The sequence below is a fragment of the Lepus europaeus genome, chromosome 14 (assembly GCF_033115175.1).
Source record: "Lepus europaeus isolate LE1 chromosome 14, mLepTim1.pri, whole genome shotgun sequence".
Taxonomy (NCBI): Eukaryota; Metazoa; Chordata; class Mammalia; order Lagomorpha; family Leporidae; genus Lepus; species Lepus europaeus.
In genome coordinates, this window is record NC_084840.1 from 50,520,823 (window position 1) to 50,538,771 (window position 17,949).

Here is a 17,949-nt window from a genome sequence, read left to right on the forward strand (position 1 = left end):
TGACATGGACATAAACACAAAGGAGTCCTACAAGAACACTTACAGCTTCAGCACAGAAGAGATAATGAGCAGAGCAAGGAGGAGAGGCATGTGTCATCCTTTTGTGTACTCAGCAGTGGAAAACCAAAAACAGTTGAACTTTAGCATTTTTAACTCTGATACACCATAGTTCTTCCTCTCCAGATGCTCAAGGCTAAATGGAGTGCACAGACAAAAAGCAAAACAGAATAAAAAAGTAGTTACAATATGGGGTGATAAGCACTATGATCGTTTCCTGCAACTCAATTCTAGCTGGGACTCAGATCTGAAATTTTGACATCATCGTTGACATTGCACTGGTGATTTGTAGTAAAGCCTCTTGGACACTTCTCACTATCACCGTTCTACCAGTCTACTCACTACAAGCCCAGGCTGCCATCATCTCCTTTCCATGCTATTTCCAGTGCTTCCTGCTTGGTCTCTGTTCTTCTGCCCTTTCTTATAATGGTTCGAGAAAAGTTAAAAGCTAATTCAGATCGTGTGCTCTTTTGCACCAAACCCTCCAATGGCCCCCTGTGGCCCTCGAGTAAAACTTTTATGTGACCTTCATGTGTCTTCATGACAGATACCTTGTTACCTCTCTGATGCCATTTCTGTCATTCCTCCCTTGTCAAGCCACTCCAGACCCAGTGGTCTTCTCTCTTTTTAAAAGACTTATTTGAAAGGCGGAGAGAAGAGAGGCAGAGGTGCCCTGACAGAGATTTCCTATTCACGGTTTCACTTCCCAAATACTCAAAACAGCCCTGGCCAGGCCCGTCCAAAGCCGGGAGCCAGGAACTCAGTCAGTGTCTCCCACATAAGAGCAGGGACCCAGCTGCTTGAACCATCATTTGCTTCCTTGCAAAGGGCATATTTAGCAGAGAGCTGGATGGGGGAGCAGAGCCAGGACTCAAACTCAGGCACTGGGCTATAGAATGTGAGCATTCCAAGCAGCCTCTTAACTGCTACACCATACACCTGCTCACTCCCACCCCCACCTCACCCTAAGGGGCCTTTTTGCTCCCATTTAACAGTTCCTGAAATGCATGTGCCCAAAGCTCTGACACTGGCTCTTCTGTGAGATTTTTTTTCCCCTTCCAGATAGCTTCTTGGTTTATAGTCCCTTATCACTACTAAATCTTTGAATGTCACTTCCTCATGACATTGCTTTAAAATCACAATCTCCATCCTCTACTAGAACTTACAATCTTCCTAACTTGATTCTCCTTTGTTTTGCAACTTTTCTAGTATACATCACTGATTACAGCACTATAATGCTTACGTTTTTTTGCATTGAATATAAGTCTAGAGGATTATTATTATTATTATTGTTTTGTTGCTGCTGTATCCCTGGCATCTCGAACAATACCTGCCCACTAAGAGGTATTCAGTAAACATTTGTTGAATAATTCTTTGAGTAGAGCAAGTACAGGTCACAGTGGCTTTGAGAGAAAGTAGCTCAGATAGGGAGAGGTAACACCTGAGCTATGTGACTTAACTTTCTATGTGAGACAGGCAAAGAATGGAAAGTGTTTTGATAACAAGAGAATATATTGCTCACACAGCTGATTGGATGCTGAGTCTGTATGTGGGCTAAGACAAGACACGTTCCCATAGTAAAAAGCATTTGAACCTTAGAGATTCTCAGAAGGGTTCTTTTTTTAGTTTTTATTAAATGAATACATTTTTTTCATAGATACAACTTTAGGAATATAGTGGTTCTTTCCCCCATACCCACCCTCCCACCCCAACTTCTAACCCATCTCTCTCTCCCTCTCTCATCTCCATCTTCATTATGGTTCATTTTTAGTTTGATTTTATATACAGAGGATCAACTCCATGTTAAGCACAGATTTCAACAGTTTGCGCACACACACACACAACATTTAGAATACAGTTTGAGAACAAGATTTGCACTTAATCCTCATAGTACAACTCTTTTAGGACAGAGGTCCTACATGGAGTAAGTGCACAGTGACTTGTTGTTCCTTTAACAATTAACACTTATTTATGAAATCAGTGATCACCCGAGGCTCTTGCCATGGCCTGCCAAGGCTATGGAAGCCTTTTGTGACCATAGACTCCATCAGTATTTGGACATGGGCATAAACAAAGTGGATGTTCTCTCCTCCCTTCAGAGAAAAGTACATCCTTCATTGATGGCCTAGAAGGGTTCTGTGAGGTCCTTTCTGTCATTCTTGTCCAGCCTCAAGGTCAGCCTTTTGAGCTCTAGTTCATGTTCTTCTCTTCATTTCTTTCCCAAGATTAGTTCTTATGTTTACTCTCCTGACTTTTATGTGATGGTTAGAAAAGGGACCAATTTGTTGAGCGACTTCTACTCCTTCTCATTATGCATTTCTTCATGTAGATAAGGTCATTGTGTGATTTTTTTTTTGTTTAAAATGACATTTTTACTATTTCTCTATTTCTGTGAATTTTATACTCAAAGTATACATTTTCTTTTCATAACTTTGAGACACTGCTGCATCTGGATTTAGGGAAGTGTGTAGTTTTGGTTCTTTTAAGAGACAAATTAATAACTGAGACAGTTTCTAAAAGTTCTTAGGTTTTACAAAATAAGTTTGCTTAAATGTTATTATAACTTTATTTTGATTTTTCCCATTCACACCAAAATAGGTGACATCCTTAAGATTAAAGCTTCAGAAACTTCAAGAAAATGCGGTTCAGGATGATGATTATGATAAAGGTGAGTTTTAATTTATGATTTTTTCTTTTTCCTATAATGTGCCACTTGTCTCTCCATCATTACTCATTCCTTGTATGAGTATGCCTGAATTATAACTTGGTCAACTATCCAGAAATATGTGATATAGTTGGGTAATACAATGTTAATTCATTGTGTACCTGACTGTGGTTTAAAACATGTCTAATTTGTTCATTGAACAAATGTTTGTTGAGCACCTGTGCTATGTAATGTGGAAGACTAGGAAACTAAGGTTGACATGATGTCTGCTTTTGTAATGCCAGTAAATGCGCCCTCGTGGGGCTTTCTGACTTCATACTCTTTTTTTCTAAATATTTATTTATTTGAAAGACAGAGTTACACAGAGAGGTAGAGACAGAGAGAAGAGGCCTTCCATCCACTGGTTCACTCCCCAGATAGCCGCAACAGCCGGAGCTGCGCCAATCCAAAGCTAGGAGCTAGGAGCTAGGAGCTTCTTCCTGGTCTCCCACATGGGTGCAGAGGCCCAAGAACTTGGGCAATCTTCCACTGCTATCCCAGGCCATAGCAGAGAGCTGGATCGAAAGAGGAGCAGCCGAGACAAGACCTGGCGCCCATATGGGATGCTGGGGCTTCAGGCCAGGGCTTTAACCCACTGTGCCATAGCGCCAGCCCCCTGACTTCATACTCTTTATGACTAGAGATAGAAAATGAGATGAATTTGGGATACCAGGGTTTGTCAAAGACCAAATTCATTGAATTTTCATATGGCCTAAAATAACACCCCTAAGCACATCTGAATATAGAATAGTAGTTTCTAGATTCTAGGTAGGGTTGTGGGGAAGGTGGATAGAAGGAGGTTAGATACAAAGGACTAAGTCACAGTTTTGTAGAAGGAATGGATTCCTAGTGTCATGCAGAGTTGTGGGGTGACTGTAGTTCAGCATTATCTATTATTGATTTCCTAACAAATAGAAAATGGGAGCTCAAAGGCTCCACCATAAAATAATGAGAAAAGGTGGAAATGTTAGTTACCCAGACTTGATCAGTACCTTTGTTTATAATTTACTGAAATATTACAGTCTTTTATAAATATGTACCTTTATTTTATTTTACTTTTAAAGACTTAATTATTTATTTGAAAGTCAGAGTTACATAGAGAGAGGAGAGGCAGAGAGAGAGAGGTCTGCTGCCATCTGCTGGTTCGCTCCCCAGTTGGCTACAACAGCCTAAGCTGTGGCGATCTGAAGCCAGGAGCCAGGAGCTTCTTCTGGGTCTTCCACACAGCTGCAGGGGCCCAAGGACTTGGGCGATCTTCTACTGCTTTCCCAGGCCACAGCAGAGAGTTGGATTAGAAGTGGAGCAGCCGGGTCTCGAACCGGCGCCCATAAGGGATGCCAGTACTGCAGGCCAGGGCGTTAACCCACTGCGCTACAGCGCTGGCCCCTATGTACCATTATTTTAATCAAAAATGTTTTATGGTTAAAGAAATGAATGTAATCTCATTGTAATCTCCACACATTGAATACATGGATGACTTATCACATGGTATCCCACAAATATATATAATTACAATATGTAGTAAAGAAAGGAAAGACTATGACATGGTACCAGAAGATAGACAAGTGGTCAGAGATCAGACGGAACCATGAAAAGGGCACTACAAAGTAGGAGCTGGGCCATAGCAGACAAGACTGACATTGTGGCTAAATGACAGACCCAGACAAAAACTCCCTGGTAACGTTGTCCTGGGAAACATCATCACTTCTTCAGGTGCTGATGGCAAGATTCCACATGCATTTCTGCTCAATGTAGGGAAGAGAGAGAGTTTAAAATCGCCTCCAGGTTTCCCCCTAGATACCTGTGAACTTGATAGGTATTCCTACCTGGCAGTGAGCAAGTTACTTTTTTTAAAGATTTATTGATTTATATGAAAGAGTTACTGTGAGACACACACACACACACAAGATTGGGGAGGAGAAAGAGAGAGAGAGAATCTTTCATTCACTGGTTCATTCCCCAAAAGGCTGCAATGACCATGGGTGGACCATGCCAAAGCCAGGGGCCAGGAGCTTTTTCCGAATATCCCATGTGGGTGAAGGTGCCCATGCCCTTGGGCCATTTTCCATGGCTTTTCCAGGCACATTATCAGGGAGCTGGATTGGAAGTGGAGCAGCCGTGATTCAAATGGGAGCCTGTATGGTATGCTGGCACTGCAGGTGGAGACTAAACCTGCTACAGCACAGTGCTGGCCCCTGAGAACAAGTTTAACACATCAAGATTGGTTTGGAACTACGATATATATTTAAAGATCCTTCTGGGAGCTGGTTCAGCTTTGAGCTTTTGTTTTCAACTGTGTTGGTCCTTATTCTAGCATTCTCATGAATCCATCACAGACCATTGGAATTAGGGCAATACAAGAATGAGGTGAGTGATTTCCAAAAAAAAAGTTCAAAATCTATTCAAAGACATATTCAGAGCTGATGTTGCCTAGTGTTTTCATAGCATATACCACTGATATTAAGTTGAGAAAGTGATGGGGTATGAGATAAAGAGAGAAGGATTTGAGGACAATGGTGAGACTTTTTAATTCTCCCAATCCACTTTCTACCAGGTGCTTGATTTTGTAATGATGCTCAGTGGAGTAGCCTGAGAGAGGAGGTGAGTCTGAAGCAAGAGGAAGTATTTCATGATCTCAGTGTCACCAGCTTTGGCCTTGGGAGCAGCTGTAGACAGAGAACCAATGAGCTATTACTGGATCAGGGATCACCTGCTGATATTTGTCTGTGAAAGACAGTTCAGCGTAATATTGAACCTCTCCACTGTTGCACATATTTACTTCCTCTGCCACGGGCCAGGTCCTGCTTCCTTTAATGGCACAGCTCTCACTGTGATACACCAAACTTGCAACACAATTGGAAAAGCAGGTCCTGGTTTCTCCTCAGTACCTGGTGAATTTTCTGAACTTGGCTCTCTTACTATCCCCTTCTACTAGGTCATCAAGACTTGGTTTTAGTATGCTTTTTTAATGCTTTGCATATTTATTCATATTCTTACATATTGCATTTCTGGTTTTTTTTTTTTTTTCCTGACAGGCAGAGTGGACAGTGAGAGAGAGAGAGAGAGAGAGAGAGAGAGAAAGGTCTTCCTTTGGCCGGCGCCGCAGCTCACTAGGCTAATCCTCCACCTTGCGGCGCCGGCACACCGGGTTCTAGTCCCGGTCAGGGCACCGGATTCTGTCCCGGTTGCCCCTCTTCCAGGCCAGCTCTCTGCTGTGGCCAGGGAGTGCAGTGGAGGATGGCCCAAGTGCTTGGGCCCTGCACCCCATGGGAGACCAGGAGAAGCACCTGGCTCCTGCCATCGGATCAGCGCGGTGCGCTGGCTGCAGTGCGCTTACCGCGGCGGCCATTGGAGGGTGAACCAACGGCAAAAGGAAGACCTTTCTCTCTGTCTCTCTCTCACTGTCCACTCTGCCTGTCAAAAAAAAAAAGGAAAGGTCTTCCTTTGCCGCCACGGCCAGTGTGCTGCGGCCGGAACACTGCGCTGATCGAAGGAAGGAGCCAGGTGCTTCTCCTGGCCTCCCATGGGGTGCAGGGCCCAAGCACTTGGTCCATCCTCCTCTGCACTCCCGGGCCACAGCAGAGAGCTGGCCTGGAAGAGGGGCAACCGGGACAGAATCCGGCGCCCCGATCGGGACTAGAACCCGGTGTGCCAGCACCGCAAGGCGGAGGATTAGCCTATTGAGCCATGGCGCCGGCCACATATTGCATTTCAATATAAGTGTTGGCTGCCCCATTGACTCAGCTGTAAACTTGCTGGGCAGAGAAAGAGAATCTATCTAATTTTATTTAAGAGACATAATAACTGAATACATTTAAATCAGGTAAATTCAAAAGATGAGTAGTTTTCTTTTTAAATTGATAAACAATTCTTTGTCTAATTTAAACTTTTGCTCCAAACACCAGGCATAGTGCTAAGTCACGCTAGCCTGTCAATACATGACCATTGAATGAACAGCTACATGTTCAAAATGCATTTTATCTACAAGTGATGCTTATTATCACTGTCATCAAGTTATAACAGTGAACAATGCCATAAACATTAGTCTTAAAGTCATAGTGCTTTTCAGTTCATCCTAGTTAAAAATACAGCAACAAACATGTTTTGCCATTTACTAGCCATATAAGCTTGGACAAACTATTCTATATTCCCAAACTTTAGTTTTCCATCTGTAAATGGGATAATAGGCTTGTTTGGAGAATTAAACAGCACATGCTAAGTATCTGGATTATGAATCACACTGAGTGAATGTTAGTCACTGCAATTATATGCACTGGTTAAATATTTACATAATATGGAGTTTAAACTGCATATCTGTATTTTTCTGCTCAAATTTGTTTGCAAATAGGGTATTGTTTTAGATTTCCTTAGAGGGCCTAGTTTTGTGCTTTTTGAGAGTAAATAGAAATCAGAAAGCCTATAGTGGAGTCTTTCCCAGTAAACAAAGCTACTTTCCATTACCGTGTGTGTTGAATGGAATGACCTTTAGCAGTTGACAGTGATGTAGCTGAAGGGACAGTTTTCCACTTGACCTTTATGCAATGTGCTAGCTTGTATCACAACACAAAATAAGTTGCAATTGACAAGCTTGATAGAACACTAACTTGACAGGAGCTTATTGTCTGGGAGCAGATAGGCACTGAACCAGTCCATGTTCGCTACAAAAGTGTGGATACTTCCATATACCCAAAGATGTGACTACTACCTAAGTTACTGCCAGGACATTTAGTGTAATTAGTTCCTTTGAGAGTTTTTTTTTATTATTATTTTTATTATTTGACAGATAGAGTTAGGCAGTGAGAGAGACAGAGAGAAAGGTCTTCCTTCCGTTGGTTCACTCCCCTAATGGCCGCTAAGGCCGGCACTGCGCTGACCCGAAGCCAGGAGCCAGGTGCTGCCTCCTGGTCTCCCATGCGGGTGCAGGCGCCCAAACACTTGGGCCATCCTCCACTGCACTCCCAGGCCACAGCAGAGAGCTGGACTGGAAGAGGAGCAACCGGGACTAGAACTGGCCCATATGAGATTCTGGCGCCGCAGGCGGAGGATTAGCCAAGTGAGCCACGGCGCCGGCTCTGAGAGTTTATTTTTAAATGAGATTTGCTCACAATGAATGTTTATTGCTAAGGACTTGGTTGTTCTGCATGCACTCAGTATACTCTTTTGATTTTTGTTTGTTTTTGGTGCTCTTCTTCCCTTCTTTTCCATTCATCACAAGATTTTTTTTCTTGTCTATTGTTTCATTTCCATCTTTCTCTAAATTTTACCACCTTTAGTTTTCTACAATTAGGCAATTTTTCCCTTGAGATTTCCTACATGAGGATAAAATGTGAACTTGCAAATTTGTTCCTTTTCTCAGATAGGGCAGAACTGGTTCCCAACAGCAGGCCAATGCTGTGTCACAGTTTAGTCTTGCAGGTTTGGTGGAGAAAACTGCTACTAGGAATCTGTGGTTCTGACTCTGGTTCTGACATTACCTGCATTGATAACTACAGGAAATTTAGTGCAACTCCTCCAGAAGCTAGTGGAAAAGATACACTTTTTTAGTGTGGAGTGCGACTGTTGGTCACAATCATGAAAATTAAATGGAAATGGGCGTGCCATCCTCGCATTTTGTCCAGATGTTTCCCATACTAGGTCCATCATGATGCAAGAACTCAGTTCTTCCACCTTCTAATTGGGTACATTAATATCTTCCCTACTAACCTCAATGAACTCATGTGAGAAAAAAGAACAGAATAGATGTGAAAACTATACCAATTGAAGGGAACTGTGGCAACATATTAACTAGGGTAATCTCGAATTAGGGAGCTTTGGGTAACATTTTCTGCTTTTAAATCTGTTTTATATTATAAGTTTTAAAAGTTTCTAACAGAGAAACAGTTATACAGAAATATATAAAAATGTGCTATGGAAAGTTAGAAATCTGTTAAAACCTTTGAGTATCGTTTGACTTAATGCTTACCTAAGTAAATCTCACTGAGATTAATATTCTATGCATATCCACCGAGATTCACTTGCACCTTTGAAATAGGAGTCTGTATGAACCCAGTGGGTAAAAATGATTTAAAGATTTATTTGTTCGAAATGCAAGGTTACAGTGAGAAAGAGAGAGATAGAGATAGAGATAGAGGTAGAGATACAAAGAGAGAGAGAGAGAGAGAGAGAGAGATCTTGAACCAAAAACTCCTATTAATAAATCTACCCACATTTAAATAAATCAAAACAAATAGATATTTTCAATGACTGAGTCACTACGTTTTTAGACGTCGTGAAAATAAAAAAAAGATACAAGTGGAATAATACGCTCATTTAATATAAGGATTAGGATGGGCAACTGGCCTAGTAGTTAGACCACGGGGCTGAGATGTTCACATCCCATATTGGAATGTGTGGGTTTGAGTCCTGGCTCTGCTTTGATTCTAGCTTCCTGCAAATGTGCCTTCTGGGAGGCAGCAGGCAATGAATCAAGTACATGGATCCTGGCCATGCATATGGGAGACTCAGATTGGGTTCCTGGCTCCTGGTTTTGGCTTGACTAAAACTTCTCCATTGAGAGTATTTGGAGAGGAGCTGAAGGATGGATTCATTTTCTCTCTCTCCCTCTGACATAATGAAAGAATGAAAACAAAAAAGATAAAGGCAGCATCTTTTTCCTCCACCTCTTTTTCTCTCAGCATAGCAGCTGTTTGGGTGCTGATTACAGGTCTAGGAAAGTTCAGTGGGCATTTCTGCCCACCGTACAACTTTTCCCACTCTTTTCCCTCTCCCTTGTCATGGCATGTAAAACCACTGTTGGGGCCGGCGCTGTGGCATAGTGGGTAAAACTGCCGCCTGCAGTGCTGGCATCCCATATGGGTGCTGATTTGAGTCCCAGCTGCTGCTCTTCTGATCCAGCTCTTTGCTATGGCCTGGGAAGGCAGTGGAGGATGGCCCAAGTCCTTTGGCCCCTGCACCCCCGTGGGAGACCTGGAAGAGGCTCCTGGCTCCTGGCTTTGGCTTGGCACAGCTCTGGCCGTTGCAGCCAACTGGGGAGTGAACCAGCAGGTGGAGGACCTCTCTCTCTCTCTGCCTCTCCTTTTCTCTGTGTGTAACTCTTTCAAATAAATAAATCTTTTTTAAAAACTGCTGTTGTTCTGAGTTTGAACAGTTTGATTTTCTTAGGGAATTCTTTCCCCCAAAAGTGAATGGAAAATATGCTATGAGTAATTTCAGTTGTGTGAATTAATTTTGGAGGCTTAAGGTGGGAATTTGCTATAGTGGTTAAGATACTGCTACGGCTCATATCAGAGTGCTTGAGTTAGAGTCCTAGTTCTGCCACTAAGTACAGCTTTTACCTAATATCCACCCTGAGAGGCAACAGGTGATGACTCCCTGCCACTCACCTGGATTGAGTTACTGGCTCCTGGCTTATGCACAGCCTAGCGCTGACTGTTGCAGGCATCAGAGGAGTGAACTGTTGGGAAATTTTTATCTCTCTATTTATCTTTCTCTCTGTCTCTCTATTTGTCTGCTTTTCAAATAAATAAAATACATTAATACAAATAAAATAAACTTTATAAGTTTTCAGGATCTTACGAAAGAATTATCCTCCCCTTGGTGGCAGTATGTACCAATGTTTCAGGCGGAACATCCAGGCAGGAAGTGACTTGCCTTGCAAACTCAGGTGTGTAGCATGATCAGCAGGATGCCAGTCTGTTGCTCTGAAGTCCACTGGCTGTGGACTTTCTCCTCTTATAGAACTTATTCCTGGTCCAGTTTAAGCATCTGGATAGTCTCATAGTTAAATAAAAGTCTGCATTTCTTATAACTTCTTGAGAGTATTATAGCATTCCTCATTCCAAAAATTTTAAATGCAGTAGGTACTGGAGAGATAGCAGCTACCTTCCATCCTCAGGATGTTGTGACATAGTTCACAACAGAAGAGCACCTATTGTTAGTTCTCATCTAGGTCCAGGAGTTAGACTTCAAGGCAAGTATGATTCATGCTCTTGTTTTTGTAGCTCATGCTCTTGTTTTTTGTAGCTCAGGGATTTTGAAGCTGTCCTTAGATTAAACTTAACCCCTGGAAAGCCTAATGGCCAAAGTCTGTGACTTCTTGCTATATGAAAGCACATGGGGAAATTAGTTGGTTCTACCAAAACCCAGTGGTATTTCGTCTGTCTTTATTCTCTTACTATTGCATTTTTGCTCAGGGAAATATTTCCACTAACTCAGTTTTATTTCTAAATCTGTATGGTATCTGAGAAATTTGAGAAAGAAATTTTAAACCCAATCTTGTAGTGTCTTCAGTATCCTTTAACTTCTCCTTATTATTTATAGCAGTACTGCTTGAAGCCAGTACTTATGCAGGTTTACAGTATGTAAAGAACATTACTTTTTTTTAAAAAAAGATTTATTATAATTTATTTGAAAGGCAGAGTTAAAGAGAGGTAGAGGCAGAGAGAGAGAGGTCTTCATTCCATTGGTTCAAAACCCCAACTGGCCACAATGGCCGGAGCTGGGCCAATCTAAAGCCAGGAGCCAGGAGCTTCTTCCACGTCTCCCATGTGGGTGCAGGGGCCCAAGGACTTGGACCATCTTCTGTTGCTTTCCCAGGCCGTAGCAGAGAGCTATGCCAAGACTCAAACCGGCACCCTTATGGGATGCCATCACAGCAGGCAGTGACTTAACCTCCTATGCCACAGTGCCAGCCCCCAAACATTACTGTTTCTTAGCGATTCTTATCATTAGCTGCTGTTTTAGATTTTTCTCACCTTTGAATTGAATGTCACTGTTTTATTTGTAAGTAGCTGTTCAGCCAAAGGAAGAGAACCTAACTCGACTTTGTTTCAAGGAACTAATATTCTAGCAAGCTCTATTCCTTGCGATTGGATTTCATCCTAACTGGAACATCTCAGACTACTGGGAATAATTTAATCACTTAACTTTATTTTGAACACTGAGGTTGTATCTAGATCCCTATATGTCACTCCAAGAATTTAAGCTGTTCATCCTGCCATCTTGTTAGCCACAGATCAATTGAGTGCAATGCTCTTGGCACTGAGAGTTGTACTGGTGTGTTCTATTTGTCTATTCCATAAAGATCAGTGTGGTTTGCATTATATATTTAAAAATAATGATAACAGTGTTGTTCAATAGTGCACACCTAATATCCCAAATTCCACTAGAGATTAATGTACTAAAATGTGTTCCACAGGTTGCGGGCCAGTGCCGCAGCTCAATAGGCTAATTCTCCGTGTGTGGCGCCGGCACACAGGGTTCTAGTCCAGGATTCTGTCCCGGTTGCTCCTCTTCCAGTCCAGCTCTCTGCTGTGGCCCGGGAAGGCAGTGGAGGATGGCCCAAGTGCTTGGGCCCTGCACCCCATGGGAGACCAGGAGAAGTACCTGGCTCTTGGCTTCGGATCAGCGCGGTGTGCTGGCTGCAGCGCGCTGGCTGCAGCAGCCATTGTGGGGTGAACCAATGGAAAAGGAAGACCTTTCTCTCTGTCTCTCTCTCTCTCTCACTGTCCACTCTGCCTGTAAAAAAAAAAAAAAAAAAAAGACTACAGGCTGCAGTTATTATCATTAAAAGGGTGAGTAAACCTGTGGTTGTTTAACACTGACAAGCAGATGTATCCAGCTAATTTCTTATGAAAACACCAGCAGAGCAAAGTCTATTCATAGGAACTAATTGAATGCCAGTTTAATAGTGAAAACTGACTATAACCAAAAACAAATAGATAGCAATAGTGAATAGGCATTTTAATTATTTAATTTGTATTATTTCTAAAAATAACCTCTGTGCAAATAGTATTTCCAGGGTCTGAAAGTTACATCAGTCTGTTAAATGGTCTAAAGACCTTAGACATACATGGCTAAAGATAAAAGCACCCATGAGGGAGACACTCAAAATGACCACCTGGTCTTTCTCTAGTGTCATTCTGCAAATGTTAATGTGGAAATGGCCCAAGAATCACTGAATGGAATTTTTTGAGATTTATTTATTTTAAGTGCAAAATGATAGAGAGGGGAACAGAGAGAGGGAGAGAGAGAGAGAGAGAGAGAGAGAGAGATTGAGAGAGATTGAGATTGAGATTCTGTTTGGTGGTTCATTCCACAAATGACCACAACAGCCAGGTCTGGAGGCCAGGCTGAATCCAGGAGCCTGAAACACTCCTATATAGATGGCAGGGGCCACCTTTGGCTGCCTCCCCAGATGCATTAGTGGGAAGGTGGGTCAGATGTAGAGCTACCAGGACTCGAATTGGCATTCTGATATGGGATATTGGTGTCCCAAGTGGCAACTTAACCAGCTGCACCACAACAGTGGCCCCTGCTGGCTGTGCGTTTAGGTGTGTTATTGCTTGCTTGGAATTTCCCCTGCTGGTGTTAGTAGGTGGTGATTGGGGTATAATGATCTGTTATGAAGAATAGTTCTTTTCATTTCTGTCTTAGGTGGACTTTACCATAAACTTCAATACTTAGTATGCAGAATTGGTACATTTATCAGCTCTACATCTAACTTGTTAAGTGGGTTAGTCATTGCCTGAATGATTAACCCATTTTGGTAATATCTGAATATATATCTAAAGTCAATTAAAATGGAGACTATGGCATACAAATTGTTTCACATGGTAAGATCTGACATTATATTTTAAACAAGAGTTTATATGTATTTTAAATGGCTAAAATAAATCACACTTCATATTTCTCTGCATTAACTCAGAACATGAAGATGAAACTTTTGAGTTTGGAGTTGACATTTCTGAATTCTACCCTGTTAAATTTTAAGAAATGGAAGGCATCTTGACGGGCAGGAATTTGGTGTCTCCATCCCACATCAGATTGCTTGCTTCTCTGCGTCTCGTTCAGCTTTCTCCTAAGGCACACCCTGGGAAGCAGGTGGCTCAAGCACTTAAGCCTCTGCAGCACACATGGGAGACTGGATTGAGTTCCAGATTCCTGGCTTCAGCCTGGGCCAGCCTTGGCTGTTATCAGTGTTTGAGGAGCTAACCAGTGGATGGGAGAACTCTCTGTCTCTTTACCTTTCAAGAGGAATGAAAATAAAACGAACAAAAAAGAAAACCAAGAAAAGGTCTTGAAAGAATATTCTCTTCTAAATCAGTTTTTAGAATGCATCACTTTAAAATTTTTGTTATAGATCAGCATCATGCAGGTAGAAAGATTGGACTTAGGGGGCCAGCGCTGTGGTGCAGTAGGATAATCCTCCACCTGCATCCCATATTGGCACTAGTTCTAGTCCTGGCTGTTCCACTTCTGATCCAGTTCTTTGCTATGGCCTGGGAAAGCAGTAGAAGATGGCCCAAGCGCTTGGGCCCAAGCACCCATGTGGGACACCCAGAAGAAGCTCCTAGCTCCTGGCTTCAGATGGACCCAGCTCTGGCCGTTGTGGCCATTTGGGGAGTGAACCAGCAGATGCAAGACCTCTCTGTCTCTCTCTCTCACACTGTCTTTAACTCTACATCTTAAATAAATAAATATAATCTAAAAAAAGAATAAGTGGGCTTAGGGTTAAAGTGTGAATCCGCTGGAGCCTCACTAAGGCATGAAGTGTTCTCTGGCTCATCACTGTCATAAGGACTATCCAAGGCTACATGCAGAAAGTGAGTGGGCAACATATTTTACAGGAGAGTTTGATAGCTTAGCCAGACTTAATAAAAAATAACTAGCTATTTTAAAGTATCCATGTAGTTTTGACTTTCCATATGTCACATCATAATTTTTTCACAATGTTTTATCAGATGTATTTGCCAGAAATGTCACACATATGAGGAGGGCTTCTGTGAAAATTCAGCCCCTGCTCTGTTTGGCTTCAGAGATTCACACTATTTGACCCTAGACAGAACCCTATTTATTAATGCATCAGTGTACCAGTTGGTAATTCCCTTTAATTTCTAAAAGTGGAAATTAAGAATATATAATCATCACAAAAGCAATTAGACAGCTCAGAAATATAAATAAAAAGCAAAAACTCACCTTTATTATTACATAAAAATGCCACTCTTAATATTTAGTGTGTGCTCTTCCTTATGTTTCTCATTGTGCTGAGTGGCATTTCTTCTTTTTTCCCTGTGTTTTGGATTTCCTGCATTGTGTCTATTTGAATATGCTGTTTCTCATTCTCTGATAAATTCTTTCAAATTACATCATCCCTGAATACACACCAGAAAGTCAGATAGTTCTTTCTCCCTCATAATCAGTAGGGAAGATGAGAATGGTGATAATATTGGTGGCTGTGTTGACAATAATCGTAGGTGGGATAGTAGAAGCAATAGTGGTGGTGATGGTGATGTTAGTAGAGTTGGAGTAGAGATGATGGTATAAGTTGTGGTAATAGAAGCAGTGGAAGTAGTGGTGATGATAGAAGAGTTATGGTGATGGTAGTGATAGGAGAGGTGGTGGTAAGAGTGAAAGAGATGATGGTTTGGTTGATGATAGTGGCGAGAACACTGGAGGTGGTGGTAGTGGTGCTTTTCATGGTAGAAGTGATGGTGGGAATGTCTGGCATTGTGGCGTAGCAGGTAAAGCCTCCACCTGCAATGCTGGCATCCCATATGGGCACCAGTTCGAAGCCCAGCTGCTCCACTTCGGATCCAATTCCCTGCTAATGGCCTGGGAAAGCAGCGGGAGATGGCTGAAGTGGTTGGGCCCCTGCCACCCATGTGGGAGACCTGGAAGAAACTCCTGACACCTGGCTTCCTTCCATCTGGCCCAGTCCTGGCCATTGCAGCCATTTGGAGAGTTACCTAGCAGATGAAAGAGTCTCCCCCCACCCCCATTGTAACTCTGCCTTTCAAATAAGTAATAAATCTTCTAAAAAGTAAAAACTGATGGTGATGGTGTAGGAGTGGTGGTGGTGGTGATAGGAATGAGTACTGTGATGGAATGAGTGATGGTGGCAGTGATGGTAGGAGTCATGATGGTAATGGTAAGAGTGGTGATGGTGATGGCAGGAGTAGTAGTGCTGGTGGTGAGAGTGATGGTATGGTAGGATTCACAATATTTAAACAGAAAAGGACAAACTCAGTCCTCTTCCCTGTGGCAGTTGTCTGTGGACAATCCTCCACTCCTGATTCTGAACCATGAATGTAAGTATAGAATTTATATAAGTGATCCATATCTATGGAAACACACAAGGAGTATTCAGTAAATATATGGTTAATTGGGTGTTAAGAAGAAACTACGTATGAATTTCAACATTTTTGTCACCCAAATAAGCTTACATTTTCATTGAAATTTTCCATGAACTCTTTGAAGTTCCAGCATACTTTAGAGGTTTTTATTGGCTCTGGAAATTTGAGAAATGAAATATTTTGATGAAAAATGGCCTGAATGCAGTTGGTTAGTTTTTTTATAGGATATTGGGAGAATGACATTTGATGAAAGAACATTTTGTTACAAATCTTATTTGGAGAATTGAGGCATTAAGGATTTCTGAGTGAAGCCTTCTTTTCAGAAGCTCAGACACTGAAGAGTTTGTATCTGTGAATTGCAACTCTGAGCTTTGTTTGTGATGCCTACTGACAGCACATGTATGGGCTCACGTGCACACACACACACACACGCAGTGCCAGTCATCTGGCACACTTAAGACCTGGGGTAAGTACCTTGTTGTGTCTTTGATTTTCCTATTTTGATCACTCACAATTTAAATATTTTACTGTGTAAATTCTTGCTGGGAAAGAACAGATGCTTCAGACTAGGTTTTCTACTGAAATATGTCAGAGCAAATCAGTTAACATATATCAAGACCAAGACAATTGGCTACTTTCTGAATGGGCAAGGATCACAGTTACATTAGTGCTTCTACTCCAGAATTTTCACATCATCCCTAAAAGCTTTTTTTTTTGTTTTATACCACAACACAATGATTTCTCACATGCAAGTTTAAAATACATTTCTCAAAATCCTATTTCATGTTCACTGAAACCAAGCTCACCCTAAGAAGATTAGCATTAAGAATGTAAGGAAACCAGTTCTCCATTTTTATGCAGATATCAAAGACTGGGATTAGGTGTTTTTGAGTGTAAAATTTTCTTAATAATAAATAGTTAAAGAGTCTCCAACTGCTTTTGTAAGTACAGAAATTGAGGCAAAATTTTCTTTTTTTTTTTTTAAATTTTTGACAGGCAGAGTGGACAGTGAGAGAGAGAGAGACAGAGAGAAAGGTCTTCCTTTGCCGTTGGTTCACCCTCCAATGGCCGCTGCGGCCGGCGCGCTGCGGCTGGCGCAACGTGCTGATCCGAAGGCAGGAGCCAGGTGCTTCTCCTGGTCTCCCATGGGGTGCAGGGTCCAAGCACTTGGGCCATCCTCCTCTGCACTCCCGGGCCACAGCAGAGAGCTGGCCTGGAAGAGGGGCAACCGGGACAGAATCCGGCGCCCCGACCGGGACTAGAACCCGGTGTGCCGGTGCCGCTAGGCGGAGGATTAGCCTGTTGAGCCACGGCGCCGGCCGAGACAAAATTTTCTTAATCACACCAACTTATCACCAAAAGTCTTTGTTCCTTCCAAGTTTTTATTTTTTTTAACATGCTTGTAATCATAAAGTTCAGGTAACATACGCATATAATAATATATCCTGTTTTTATCTTATAACAGTACAATGTTTCTCAACTGTCTTCCTAATGGTTCTATGAATTTTTGCCTACAATTTCCTGAATGCATAATTTACTTTTTCATTCCCATAACTTTGTATCTGAGGCTGTTTCCACTTTTAGGAGTTTTTCTTTGTTTGTTATGACTGCTGAATACTTTCTGTGAGAGAGAGGCACACAAATGAGAAAATGAATTGATATAATAATTTTCATGTGCATAATTCATTCAAATCTGAATGTGAAGGGTCAGTATACACAAAAGGATGTGCTGTTGATTTTCCCCATAGGAAGTGTGATCTTGATGTTCCCCATAGGAATAACACAGTGTTTAAGAACACAGGCTTTGGAGTCATATGAACCTTGCCTTTATTTCTGAATCTGCATGGCCGTGTGACTTCACTAGAAAAATCCCTTTAACTTTCTATAAGCTTCAGTCTTTATTTGCCAAGTGGGAATACCCATGTTTCTCTCATGGAGTCACTGTGAGGATAAAATGATGGATTATAGTAATAATCATGGCAACTGACAGTACCTATAAAATGGGTCCTCTCTTTGTATGTCTGTGGTACCCCTCATCCAAATGGAAACGTCCAT

At 41.9% G+C, this 17,949-nt stretch overlaps 1 protein-coding gene across 1 annotated transcript in view; it reads left to right on the plus strand.

Annotated features, from left to right (window-relative positions):
* Positions 1 to 17,949, plus strand: part of DISC1 (DISC1 scaffold protein) — a 323,271-nt gene that overhangs the window by 11,437 nt on the left and 293,885 nt on the right. The window contains exon 3 of the mRNA XM_062210776.1: positions 2,656 to 2,725. Coding sequence (XP_062066760.1) covers positions 2,656 to 2,725 — 70 coding nt within the window. The remainder of the gene's footprint in view (positions 1 to 2,655; positions 2,726 to 17,949) is intronic.